A 13,653-nucleotide genomic window follows, 5' to 3' on the forward strand; every position below is an offset into this window, starting at 1 on the left:
TCATGCTTTATTTTATAGATTACATCCAGAAATTTCCTTCACAGCCTCTTGATACACTATGAGGATAGGCGGCACCCAGAAAGCTGCAGGGCTTCACATTTAAAATAAAAAGCTAATCACACACAGATGGACGTCCAATTAAAGCTCCCTGAGCTCCCAGCAGTGCCGGCTGTGCAAACACTGAGAGGCGTGCTTCATGCTTCAATCAGCCGCTGAATTAAAAGTGTAATTATGACATGGCAGGTGATCCACAGAGCAAATTTAATCTGTAATTGTTTCAGGACGGAGAGCACAGAGTGAAAAGAGTCTGCAGAGAGTTCACAAACACAGATCTGACCTCACCTGAACCAGCAGCACCACATTGCCTTTATCATGAGACTGAAAAATGTTTCACAGGAAAAACACTTGTGGTTGTCTCACTTCAAACTCACCGTGTGACTGCAAATTTTGTGTGTGTGAGTGTGAAACTGATGGTGTGAGACCGGGCATGGTTAGAGGTGAGAAATGGTTGCGTTTAGTCGCCTGCTGTGTGAACACCAGGCTCCAAGTAAGACTCTGACCTGGGCCTCTGTGTGAGATCTTATGCGGTGTAGCTGATATCCCCCGTTAGTGTTTTTCTTGCATCTTCATATTATTGTTGTTCCAGGATCACCATTGCAACTGACCAATTACAATGTGATGTCATAGCTTTGCAATTTGGGGGTAAAAGTCAAAAACCCCTTTGTTTATATAAAACTGTAAAAATTTCTTCAATAAATGGTAAGTGTTTCAAGTGTTTTTTTAATTTTAGTTTTATTTTTAGTTTAAAAAAATTTCCTATGTGTGGGACTAATAAAGGTTTATCTTCTCTTAATTAATTCATACAATATAATAAATATATTGTCAAGTTAGGTTTCATGTTAGCCAAATTTTGCTAGTGATAGTTTTTAAGAGCATTCGCTAACTTCCTGGCTAATGATAACTGAAGGTTCAAGTTGTTCTTGCCCAACTCGGCTGAAAATTTAACTGGTCCTTGACCAACATTATTATAATGATGCAGGATGCTAATCTCCAGTATGAGCCCTATATGCTGAACCAAAGGGATGCTTCAGAAATGTTTTAGTCCCTCAGGATGTCCTGTTTGCACTCTCCTTGCTCTACGTGTGATTGGAGACCAGCTGAAGATCCTGACACTGACAGCAGAACCATGACAAAATAATCTAACCTTATGGTCTCACCTTGGCATCATGGATCCCTGAGACCTCCTCAAAGGTCTTCTCTCCCACCATGACAGCAGCAAGGTTGGCGGTGTAGCTGGACAGCACCAGCAGACAGAAGATGGCCCACAAGTTCATCAGGAAGCGGCCTGTCCAGCACTTTGGGGTCTTAGAGGAGACGGTGCGCCCGAACAGGATGGCGTAGCACAGGTTGAGAGCAGATGAGTAAGAGAATACCCTCACCCGGTTGCGCCCATGAGGTGTCATCCCATAAGGACTCTTCCACTCGTAGAGCGTGAGGAAAAGTGCAGTGATGTGCAGCGCCAGGAAGATGCCCACCCACATGGACCAGTGCAGGGGCCACATGAAGGCCCCGATGGGGGCTGCTGTGTCCTTACTGCGCACCAGGATGCCCAGGCTGGTGGAGAAGAAGGGCGAAGTGAAGTCGATCACCCGGCTACGGGCAGAATTTATGCTAAATGAGGTGACGGCCATGTCTGCCAGACCATTCAGGAGATCTCCCACCAGCCCGGTCCAGCGCCCTCCCTTCCAAGCTCCATACTTTCCGTCTCCGACGATGTAAAGGTCAAACTCAAAGCCTAGGTCCTCAGCCAGCTTCTCCAGCAGGTCTATACAATAGCCATAGCAGCACTTGGTGTAGTCTCTGGGCAGCGAGCTGCTGTTCCCAACTGCCACTTCCCTGAAGTATCTCTCCAGGGTCTCTGAGCTGTTAGCAGCAGCATCCAGGCAGAATTGACCAGCCGGGCAGCTGCCCTCGTCGTCCACGTCCCGCGTGAACACGAAGGGATGTTCCACCAGGGTTACCACCCGGACCCGACTCCCTGCCACCGGCAACCCTGCTCTCCACCGGCCCCTGGTCCTCCCACCCATCCCATCCATCCTGTGGTGAGGCTTGGGTCCTTGCCACACTTGCTGGTCCTCCACCTGCAGCGAGCCATCCTCCCAGCTGCCTACTGTCACCCAGGTGGGTTGACCCAGTGCGTCCCGCCGCAGACTCCAGATATGGAATCGCTGCAGAGTAATAACCTCAGACCAATTCTGGTGGACTCGGACGGGACCGGTGAGTCCAGAGAAAGATGTGTTTGACAAAAACCTGCAGCAGAAAAAAAAAAGCGGGTTGCATGTGAGTGGGGGCAGGGCTTGTGAGCAGTGCTGTTGGATCATTGTCTACTGAATTATCAGTTTTTAACTGAGAGCAGAAGAAAATGGATCACAAAATTATCAGTCAATAGGCTAATAAATAAATATGATGTATACTTTTCAAACATGGTCTCTTAATAAAAAATTACTTTCCCACCAGGATCAACGCTTGACCCCGTCTAACTTTAACCATAAAAACTAAATTGTTAATACACAGATGACCCTGATGTGTTTCCAGCTCTGATTGGTCAATATGATCGCAGACGCTATGTTTCCACCGATCATGAAGAAGTTTTTTGGTTCTACAGATAATGTAACTCATGAATCGCTGTATGGTAGGCAGGAGATTGGACCCGAAATGCAGGACTCTTAACCAGAGACGGACAGTAACGCGTTACTGTAATCTGATTACTTTTTTCAAGTAACGAGTAAAGTAAGGGATTACTATTGCAAAAAAAGTAATTAGATTACTGTTACTTTCCTGTTAGCACGCTGCGTTACTGCGTTACTAAAACCGTGACTTTTTTGCAAGAGTGTCTCATGACAATGACGTAAGCGAGTGCGACGTTCGTGGCAACAGCTGTGTGCAGATCAACAATGGATAATATATAGAGTGCGGGAGAGAGTATCACCGTGCAGCGTTTAAAGCGTGGAAGTACTGACCTTACTTTGAGTTCGATTCTGTAAAAAGTGACAAAAACATTAGCGTCCGCTGTTCACTGTGTGGGAAGAAAACTTATTTTTTACAGCGAAAAAAAAACCCTAAACTTCCGAGCAAGCACCGAGAGTAGGCTGCCACAGAATGGGAAATTCACAGAGAAACTCCCAGATCCTTCCACTGACTGCTGAGACACATCTGCACCAGGGCAAACCTCCCTCCGCCTGCCCCTCTCCTGCTATACAGGTGAAAATAGAGCAACAGGACAGCTGAGTCTTTGATTTTATTTATTTTCTGCTGTTTTACTTGCATCTATTTGAAAGACTGAGTGTAAACACAAAAAACTATTTTATTTTATGTGCTGGAATGTGCAGAAAATAGGTTTAAATGTTAAACAAATTTCTTCCAGTCAGAGAATATTTCATATAATTAAATATAGGCTTGATGCATAAAGTTAAAAGATTAAAACTAATAAAACCAATTTTAAAAAGAGACTTTTTCATTTGATTACATTTTATATGATGGATTATGCAGAAAAAGTAGAATTGGGCTGAAAGGTCTATCACTTTATTACCTATTCATGTTGTAAATCATGTTTTTAAAAAGTAACTAATTACTTAAAATAAGTAATCAGTAAAGTAACGGGATTACTTTTTTGGGTAAATAATTAGTTACTGATTACTTTTTTCAAGTAACTTGACCAACACTGCTCTCAACACACCTGGGTGAACTCAAAATGCAGCTTTATTGCTGACTCAAGGGAAAATGATACAAAACTATACTGGGAAAATATAAACTAAACGCACAGAGAGGCACACAAGGGAACGCACAGCATGAGGGACTGAGGGAGACTCTGACATAAATACACAGAAAACTAACAAGGAACGTAGGAGCACACAGGGAACACAGCTGGCACGAATCGTGATAATAATGAGACAGGGGAAGAGCAAACACAACACAACATGATGGACACAGACAGAGACTATCAAAGTAAAACAGGAAATACACAGAGATGTAGACCGGAGAGGGAGAGAGAACATGAGGAGCATGACAGGCTGGGGAAAACATGATGGCACAAGAACTCACACAACCATATAAATGCAGACACCCAGGTGGAGAAACAGAAGGCAACTACACAGGGGGAATACTGAACAGAATAACGTAGGAAACCTAGAATAATCCTTAACATAATGCAGAAAATGACAAAAAGCACAGGAAACTTAAACCGCTGGGCCAAAATGACTCAGAACCATGACAATAACGTGATGTTTGTGTCAGAGATGGTTTTTAATTTGTAAATTGTCCTGTGTTTATTCTCATGTCTTTGGGGCATTTAAGTTTTCTGTGAAAGCTGTAAAAGGTTAAGTTAATGTGGAGTTTCATTGACAGAGCTCTCTGTGACAGATGTGAGCAGATATGCAGTCTTGAAGTCTTTAACCTTAAACAACCTGAACAAAGTTTAAGTGTTCTTAGATCCTCATGTTTGATGATTCTAACATTAAATGTTTCACTTCACATTTTACCTTTTCTTCTCCTGCAGCCGATAATCTGTCTGCTCTGGTTTTATCTCAGTCGAGTATAATTTAATTTACTGTGAATGTGTTTGATCTGCCTTTGTGAGGAATCCCGGCGCAGCAGCTAAACCTTTTATCCTTCTAAAACTTGCAGCTCTGTTTCATGTACACCACAGTATTTGATGCAGCTTTCAGAGTTTCCTGCAGCTCGTGTGCAACTGTTGGTATTTGACAAATTTTCGCTTTCACACCTTTTAGGAACTGATATTCTCATAGTAGAGTCAGTGTCTGTTTTTACTTTTTTTGTTCTATAATTTAAAAAAGTATTCATTTCATTTTTGCACACCAACTCTTGTGGTCATAAACTGTAAAATTATCTGTGTTCAAATGTTTATAACTGAAAACTAAGGCAGACTAATGATATGTTTAACATGTTAACCTGTTTTAATGCAGGATTCACTTAAAGAACTGATTTCTCTGACTCAGTCAAATATGAGGAATCCAGTTTATCAGGATCTACATCTAAACTTTGGACATCTAAAGAAAGACTGAAGATCTCATATTATTGTGTCCTGTGAAGAAGTAACAGATAAAGTTAATCTGAACAGAAAACACATCTTTAAACATGTCCAGATGTTTAACATAAAAGCTAATCATTCACTTCTTGACCCCACAAACAGCTGCCTTCATGATGCTGACAGAGGAGAAACAGCATCTCCATCTCACGTTCAGTGTTAGAATAAAACTCCAGCAGACATAGGGAAATGATCCGACAACTGAACCCAGAACTGCTTCTGCTGGCTTTGAATCCAGGAGGACACCATTAGAAGATTGAACAAACATTAATGAAGCTCAGCTTTTAAATAAGAAAAAAATAACATAAAAGTGCCCAATCATCCAGGTAAGAAAATCCCAAAAAAGTTGATGTTGTTCATCTGGACGTAGTGTTTTCAGCAGGAGAAACTATTCATCATCATGCAAGTGGCTTCTTCAGTCTCGGCTGACTACAGGTGTGCCCAACCTTATAAATAGTACATTTATGTTAAGACTGTAAGTAGCCCACTGAATGAACAGTTTCTTCATCATTAATATGCAAATTGTCATAACCACTGATCAGCAACCACTGATCAAAGACCATGAGTACCATTCACAGAGAGTTAGGATTTGGCTGCAATCACAGCATTGTAAGAGGGTGATTGATTCCAGTGTAGATTCCAGTCAACTGCTTTTTTTTTCTTACCCCTCCCAATTCAAATGCATCAGACTTCTTCCTATCTGTGGAAGGCTGTTTACCTCAGCTGCCAATACTGGATGAGAAGTATTTGACTTGATTTACTTTTTTTTTGCCTGTCCAGCTCAGCACTGTAGCAATCAGAATTATTGTCTCAAGGCCAAATAAAATGCCCAACAGATTTATTTTTCCAAGTGGATCATTATTGGTCCACTAGATCTTTATTATTATTATTATTATTATTATTATTATTATTATTATTATTAATTTTCTTTTATTTATCTATTTATTTATTTTTGCTTTTAGGTTTTGACAAACACATGATTGAGGGATAGGAAAGGGAAAGACGTAGACTTAGAGAAGTTCAAGAAAGGGAGAGGGGAAAGAAAAACAGAGGGGAAGAGGGACAATGAGAAAAGACATTAAGAATTCCACTGAATCACCTGCTGGAAGAAAAAGAAAGAAAGAAAACAAGCAAAAAGAGAACAATACAGTAGGGAGACTACAGCAACAACCTAGATAAGACAAATATAAGTAATAGTAAATAATAAATATTGAATGTTACTGAGCAGCATGCAAGACCGACAACGAGCAGTATGCTTTGAAGCAGGAGCCAAGGAAGATATAGTGTGTGTCTATGAACACCTGTGTGTACACCTTTGTGCGTGAGCACACTTGTATTCAAAAAGTTTCTCCATGTAACTATCTGATAGAGAGTGTGGGGAGCCATAGCCCTGCCCCCCGGGACATGAAGCAGGCATGAAGGAGATCCAGGCCCCAGACATCTAGAGGCCCAAGGAGGACTACCGGAGGGGCAGCCGCACCATCCTCCTGGAAAGAGCTGAGGAGAGCCCCATACAGGGGGTCACCCAGCAGCTGCGGTGCAGAAGCTACAGGTGACTGAGGTGACGTGCCCGCGGGCTCTGCCCAGCCAGTTGCACCAGAGTGGGCAGAGCCCCGGGCCCAGAGGCCCGAGGTCAGAGAGCCCCCCACCCTCCGGAAGGAGCCCGACCGAGCCACGTGCACGAGGCCCCGTCAAGCAGCCACCAGGAGTGAGTCAGTGCATACCTGAGCACCCAGCCCCAGACACCAAGAACCACTAATACACCGACGGCTGAAGGCATCAGCCACCAGCAGGGAATGTGGTGGGGGGAGATAGGCCCCCGCACCTGGGGGCCTGAGATGTTCCCAGAGAGGTGGAGTCTAAGACCCGACCTGATACATAGACATAGACAAACAGGCACACACAGACACAATCACGCATTCCTGCCCTCATGCACACATATACCAATAGTCAGCACTCACCCAACATGGAGACAAAAGAAATGAACACTGTATACCTTGATTTACTCTTGATTAAACTTTGCAAAAGGAGTCCGATATGAATCAGAAATGAACTTGTTTATCCACATTTTCGTATGCAGTCCTGACTTCATTTCCGGAGATGAAGCTTAATGTGAGGAGGATGAGATTTTACTAAGGTTACTATGTTACTTGAAAAAATTAATTTGTAACTAATTACTGATTAATTCTCCATTTTCAAAAGTAATTAGTTACTTAGTTACTTTTTAAAAACATGATTTACAACCTGAATAGGTAATAAAGTGATAGACCTTTCAGCCCAATTCTATTTTTTCTGCATAATCCATCATATAAAATGTAATCAAATGAAAAAGTCTCTTTTTAAAACTGGTTTTATTAGTTTTAATCTTTTAACTTTATGCACATTGCATCAAGCAAAAATTAAATTATATGCAACAGTCTTTGACTTGAAGAAATTTGTTTAACATTTAAACCTATTTTCTACACATTCCAGCACATAAAATAAAATATTTTTTTGTGTTTACACTCACTCTTTCAAATAGATGCAAGTAAAACACAGCAGAAAATAAATAAAATCAAAGACTCAGCAGCACTGAGTCCTGTCGCTTTTAAATCTATTTTCACCTGTTTAGCAGGAGTGGAGCAGGCGGAGGTTTGCCCGGTGCCACAGCGGTCATGTCAGTGGGAGGATCCGGGGGTTTCACATTCCCATGGCAGCGTGCTAGGTACTTGCTCAGAAGTTTAGGGGTTTTTTTCACTGTAAAAAGAAGTTTTCTTCCCACGCAGTGAACAGCGGACGCTAATGTTTTTGTCACTTTTTACAGAATCGAACTCAAAGTAAGGTCAGTACTTCCACGCTTTAAACGCTGCACGGTGATACTCTCTCCCGCACTCTATATATTATCCGTTGTTGATCTGCACACGTCTGTTACCACAAGCGGTGCACATGCTTACGTCATTGTCATGAGACACTCTCACAAACAAAAGCACAGTTTGTGGGGCAACCGTGGTTCAGGGGGTTGGGAAGCTCATCTGTAACCGGAAGGTTGCCAGTTCGATCCCCCTGCTCTCTCTGTCCTGGTTGTTGTGTCCTTGGGCAAGACACTTTACCGTACCGCCTACTGGTGTTCCCCAGAGGGGCCGATGGCGCGATATGGCAGCCTCGCTTCTGTCAGTCTGTCCCAGGGCAGCTGTGGCTACAACTGCAGCTTTCCTCCACCAGTGTGTGAATGTGAGAGTGAATGAATAGTGGAATTGTAAAGCCCAACCGGTTTTTAACATGCGGCGCAAGGGAAGCTGATCGGATCAGGGTCTTGGAGCTGAACACTCCTCCACCTGTTCCCAGCCAACTTTGACTCCCAGTGTCCCCTTGCCGCCTTTTATTCAGTGACAAACAGTTTCACCCATTGTAAAACCCCCTGTGGTGCGTCATAAAACTAAGGCACTGTGTGTGTGTGTATGTGTGTGTGTGTCTTCCTGCTGATCACAAAGTGTCATCTTCCCTCACCCTGTATATGGTGTAATCCCTTTAACGGTCCACCATACACAAGCATAGGTGAGGCCATAAAGGGGAGGAAGTTTACTAAATAAGAAAACAGAGTCTTCACATAGGATGTGCCTGCAGTTGAACACTATAGCCTCCCCCACCATTCTACCTGTGGGGGAGGAGACCAGAAGAATATCCAAACATGCAGTTTGAAACAAGGTTTACAAATTTAAGTACAATAATGAGAACTATTATCAAAATCAACCTAACAACTACCTCTGGTTGTCTTGTTCCTTCATATTTTTGTTTCTTTCTCCTTCGATGATAGCACAGGTATGATGCTTTATATCTTGAGTCTGAAGGCGCAGAAAGTAATTTAAATGTTCCTCATTCACACATGAACGCATGTAATTTCTCCTCTCCTCCGCCTTTGGCTTAGTATGTATGTGGCCGGTCTCTTGTCACCTATGTGCAAAACCATTAGGCAGAAGGAAGATGTCCTTCCCAGCCACGGTATTCAAATATGGTGGAACATGGCGGATTTCGCAAACTGGCAACTGCTCGTGTGCATATTTAATAGATTAATCATAAGTCTATGTGTTAGGTTACTGATAGCTAAACTTATCAGTTTTTTGGAAGTTACACATTAATCTATTTAATAGAAAAATACTTTACTCATAAATATATCTTAAAGAATGTCTGACTGCACCTTCAAAGTCTCTCAGAGTAATGAGAAATGCTGGCACCACTTTGGATCTCATGTTCAGAAACACACCTTTGGTTAATGGCAGCAACTGGTTCAAATACATCAATGATCCCCATGAAGGAAACATTCTGGTTTCCATCAACACATTATTCTTCTGAGGCTGCTGGAGGTCAGAGAGTGTGAACTGTAATAAACTTCCTCATAAATAACAGCTAGATGCAACATGTTTATTTCCAACACACGTACTGTATATATGAATATAAGGCAGTATTAATATAAACTCCTCCTGCCTGCAGGTGTGGATGGTGTAATCAAATTCACCTGGTTTTTCCATCAAACAGTTGCTGGAGCTGAATCTCAGTGCTGACAGTAAAGCTGAAATAACTCATTAAATCTACCATAAACATTAACTGCTGCACTACTTTCTAATTATGAGAAGAATTCATGTTTAATTCTGAGAACAGAGTGATGTATTCGTTCCTTTCAGTCAGAGCAGCTTCAAACATGAGACACACAGAAGGGTGACACTGGTCTGTCGATGAGAGCTGTGTTTTATCTCAAATGCTGAATCTGGGACGATCTTCGGCTGCATTCGAGCCTCTCTGTACAGTCTGCATATTGACGCCTACCTCTGCAGAGGCTTTAATCCTGTTACAGTTTCCTTCTTATCGGCTCTGCCTCCAAACGAGCTCAGCTGCTGTGTTTGTGACAGCCTCCTTTGTTTCAGCAGTGCTTGCTTCATAGTTCAGTCACGTTCCAGAAGGTTAAAGGTCATTTATTACCAATAATTGATAAATAGGGGTCCAGGAGTCCAATGGGGCTTTTAATAAGATTGTAATTCCTCTGTAATTAATGGAATTTGAATGCATTTCAATGCAATTGATGGAACTTCAATGCAATTGCATTTTACAGTACAGTACAGAGTAGAGACAAACTATACTGTAGTTAATTTTAAGTACTGCATAATTTCTTGGTTATTTTGGAGAAAAACAATATTTCCCCATCTTGCATCTTAAGCACACTTTGCTTTTCAGGGCTTGGGTCGTATTATAAAGTGTTACTCAATGTTTTTTAATTAACTTGATAATTAAATAAAATTATTTTGTCTCCGTAAGGGAAACTTCTAAACCATCAGCATGGCAGACTGAGGCACAGACTGATGAAAAATGATTTCTTCTGTGCTGTTTTTGAAACAGATTTACATAAAACTGTAATAAGTATGAAGAGTCAAAGCTCTAAATGATCAGGCCTGCTTCATGTGACTACCTTACTGTAATTCTTCAGCTTCAGGTGTGCTCTAAGATGAAGTCCACCTGGTCCTCCCTGTGAATCCACAGCTCTAAGAACACTGGGAGAGTAAAATCTTTTCTTTGGGTTGTGATGTTTTTTGTCCTTCTAAACTGAGAGACTAAAGTGTCCTCTTACCTGGACAGGTACTGTCCTGAGGTCAGCAGCTCATGCTTGTTGGGTTTGTCGTAGCAGTTCATCGTGTTCTGGATCAGAGCCAGGTCCGGCCTCACCACAGTCGCCGCAGCAACAGCCCTGGTGATGAGCTGCAGGGCGTCTCTAACGTAGTAGTCAAGCGGTTTCCGTTCCACCTCACCGTAGGCCAGTAGGCCAAGCGGCAGCCCGATGGTGTGCAGCACGTCGGGGCTGAGCGGCTGACCCAGCACCCAGTGTACCATGGGTAACGTCAGGCCCAGGTCCTGGGCGCTGCGCAGCACAGCCGCTGCGCACTGCGGGTCGGCCCCGAACAGCAGCACTGAGGCTGGTGAGGCTTGGTTCTGCCGGAAGTGTCGAGACAGGAAGTCGTGGATCTGCGTGTCATCGTGAGCCAACTGCGTCAGGTTCAGCAGGGCTCGCAAGTGCCAGGTGACCCTCCTGCCGCCCTCCCACGATGCACTGCTGTGATGGTCTAGGAGCTGCAGAAGACCCCGAGCCTCCTCCCAGCCCCGACACAGCACGGCGGTCCCCTCCCGCCAACCGGACCGCTGCAGAACAGTCAGCAGCAAATCAGACAGACCGGACTCTGGAACACCCGTCACCATCTGCAGGTGGAACCGGTTCTGGAGGAGAACAGTTTTAGAAAGGAGAATATCAATCAGATCAGTCAGTCCTGTTCGTGTCTGGAAGTTAAATCTGCTACTAAAGAGCAACGCTCCACAAACCCACACAAAACCACCAAGAAACAGCTTCCTGTTTCAAACCATCAGAGGAGAACATCAGAGAACAGACTCTGGTTTACATGTTCAGTTGGTCTTGGAAAAAAAAATCTGATATGCTTTTATTTCTGAAGTGTGAACAGATTGTTAGTGACATGAAAACTGTGAACTGATTCCTACAAAGTTCTCACAAAAGTTTATACATGACACACAAAACATACAGCAGAACATACATTCATTTAAAACAGCTTCCTGTGGGTTGAAGCAAACTAACGGAGGAGGGCACCTGTGCTGCTCATTTCCAGCTCCACCTTTTGATTCCTCTGTGGCCACTTCACATGTTTCAACAAGACCCGAGTGTTACTTCAGTGTGTGCGTTTGTTTTTGTTGTTTACACCACATTGCCGGGTGTTCACACTGTAACATGAAGACCTCCCTGCAGGTGTGTTCAGGTATGATAATCAGTCCTGCCGTGACCTTTGAGCCAGGCACTCACCTCAAAGCTGCTGATGTCTCAGCTCTGGTGCGGCTGCAGGTGATCAGTTCATCACCTGCAGCCGCTGATGCTTGAAACCATCAGACAGCTGGAGGCAGATCAAAGAGATGCTGCACTCTCTGTTGCTACGGTGATGCAGGACACGTCCTCTGTCCGTCACTGTGACAATGCACTGACAGGCGGAGCTTTAAGGATTTGAAGTGTCAGACCTGCGAGAACAGAAACGTTGGATTGGCCGTCAGGTCGACACCTCGCTTTACTGCAGTTCACCTCCAAATACGCAGCAGCATGAGGTCACCTGAGGTCACCTGAAGTCAGGACAATGTTTGGTTTTGAACAGATAAGGTTTCTGGGTACACTGTGATGTCATTTCCTGTTTTTACTCTCAGCAGTTTCAAAGGACCACGAAGAGTTCATTTTAAGAATGTTTAAGTTTGAGGACTGTGGCCACGCACACAGTCACACGACGTCACAGATCAGAGACGATCCTCGCTTCAGAGCCATGAGATCACAGCAGAATAATTGGGTTAAATCTGAGTTGAGACACCTGAAATCAAGAGGAGGATGAAGAGGAGAAGGAGACAAAAGCAGTTTGCTCAGGAAGATGATGATGATGATGATGATGATGATGAAGAGCCCAGTGAATATGCAAGTTCCTGAGCTCCAGAAAGTTTTGTGCGGACTGCAGCATGAAACGTTTCCTGAGGAGAAACAAAAAAGCAGCTGATTTTACTCGTTTCACTCTCAGAATAAAAGCAGCCCTACAGGGTCTACCTGTCCTAGGGCATCATGGGAAATGCAGGAAATCACAGATGGAAGCAAAAGGGCCGTGACGCTTGAATTTTTAAAACATGAACTCGTAATCCTCGGAACAAAGGGTCATTTCCTGTTCCCAATGGGATCAAATTGTCAATCCTCTCAACTGCATCTGGAAACGTTTCCGTGTGTGTGTGGGTTTGTGTGTGCGTAAAACACACTGTGTAGTTTTGTGTGTATCTGTGTGTGTGTGTGTGTGTGTGTGTGTGTGTGTGTGTGTGTGTGTGTGTGTGTGTGTGTGTGTGTGTAAAACACACTGTGTAGTGTTTTTCGTGTTTGTGAGTCTGTGTGATGTTAATCGCAGCTGCACAGATTTAACCACTGGATCACTGGATGTGTATGATGGAGGAACAATGAAACACACACACACTGATCTGCAGTGTGCGCACAAACAGGCTGTGATTTAAACTTAGATCACTCTGAGCAGAATGCTGCTCGCTTCTTCATTTCAGAGGTTGTCAGGATGTCAGATGTTCTTCCTTTCATGAACATTTTGTGATCTTAGTACAGAAACCACAATATGAGAAAGAACACTTAATAAAAACACTAAATATAAATGTCATCGCCTCTAACTCAGACATTTGTCCACAACATTCGCCCGGGATCAAACGTATTTGGGATAAACCTGGACCCGAGTTTTGATCTTCTGCTGAGCCTGCAGGTGCACCATGAAAAACTCATGAGAAATCAACCACCAATGAGATCCTGACGCTGAGCTCCAGGTGCTAAATAAATGTATTCAAACACCTTAACACTGGCCGAGTGTGTTTCAGACTACGTCTACACTAATCCAGATAAAATTCAAAACAACGTTTTTGTCTAAAAACACTCCGCGTCCGCACTATAGTTTTCAGGGTTTTTTTGTTTCCGAACAGTTGTTCATCCACACTGAAGCGACAGAAAA

At 43.4% G+C, this 13,653-nt stretch overlaps 1 protein-coding gene across 1 annotated transcript in view; it reads right to left on the reverse strand.

Annotated features, from left to right (window-relative positions):
* Positions 1-13,653, reverse strand: part of grin3bb (glutamate receptor, ionotropic, N-methyl-D-aspartate 3Bb) — a 58,212-nt gene that overhangs the window by 9,477 nt on the left and 35,082 nt on the right. Inside the window, exons 2-3 of the mRNA XM_040040608.1 lie at positions 10,701-11,341; positions 1,218-2,310 (exon numbers count right to left, since the gene is read on the reverse strand). Coding sequence (XP_039896542.1) covers positions 1,218-2,310; positions 10,701-11,341 — 1,734 coding nt within the window. The remainder of the gene's footprint in view (positions 1-1,217; positions 2,311-10,700; positions 11,342-13,653) is intronic.

The sequence above is a fragment of the Simochromis diagramma genome, unplaced genomic scaffold, assembly GCF_900408965.1.
Source record: "Simochromis diagramma unplaced genomic scaffold, fSimDia1.1 OVJJ01000026.1, whole genome shotgun sequence".
Taxonomy (NCBI): Eukaryota; Metazoa; Chordata; class Actinopteri; order Cichliformes; family Cichlidae; genus Simochromis; species Simochromis diagramma.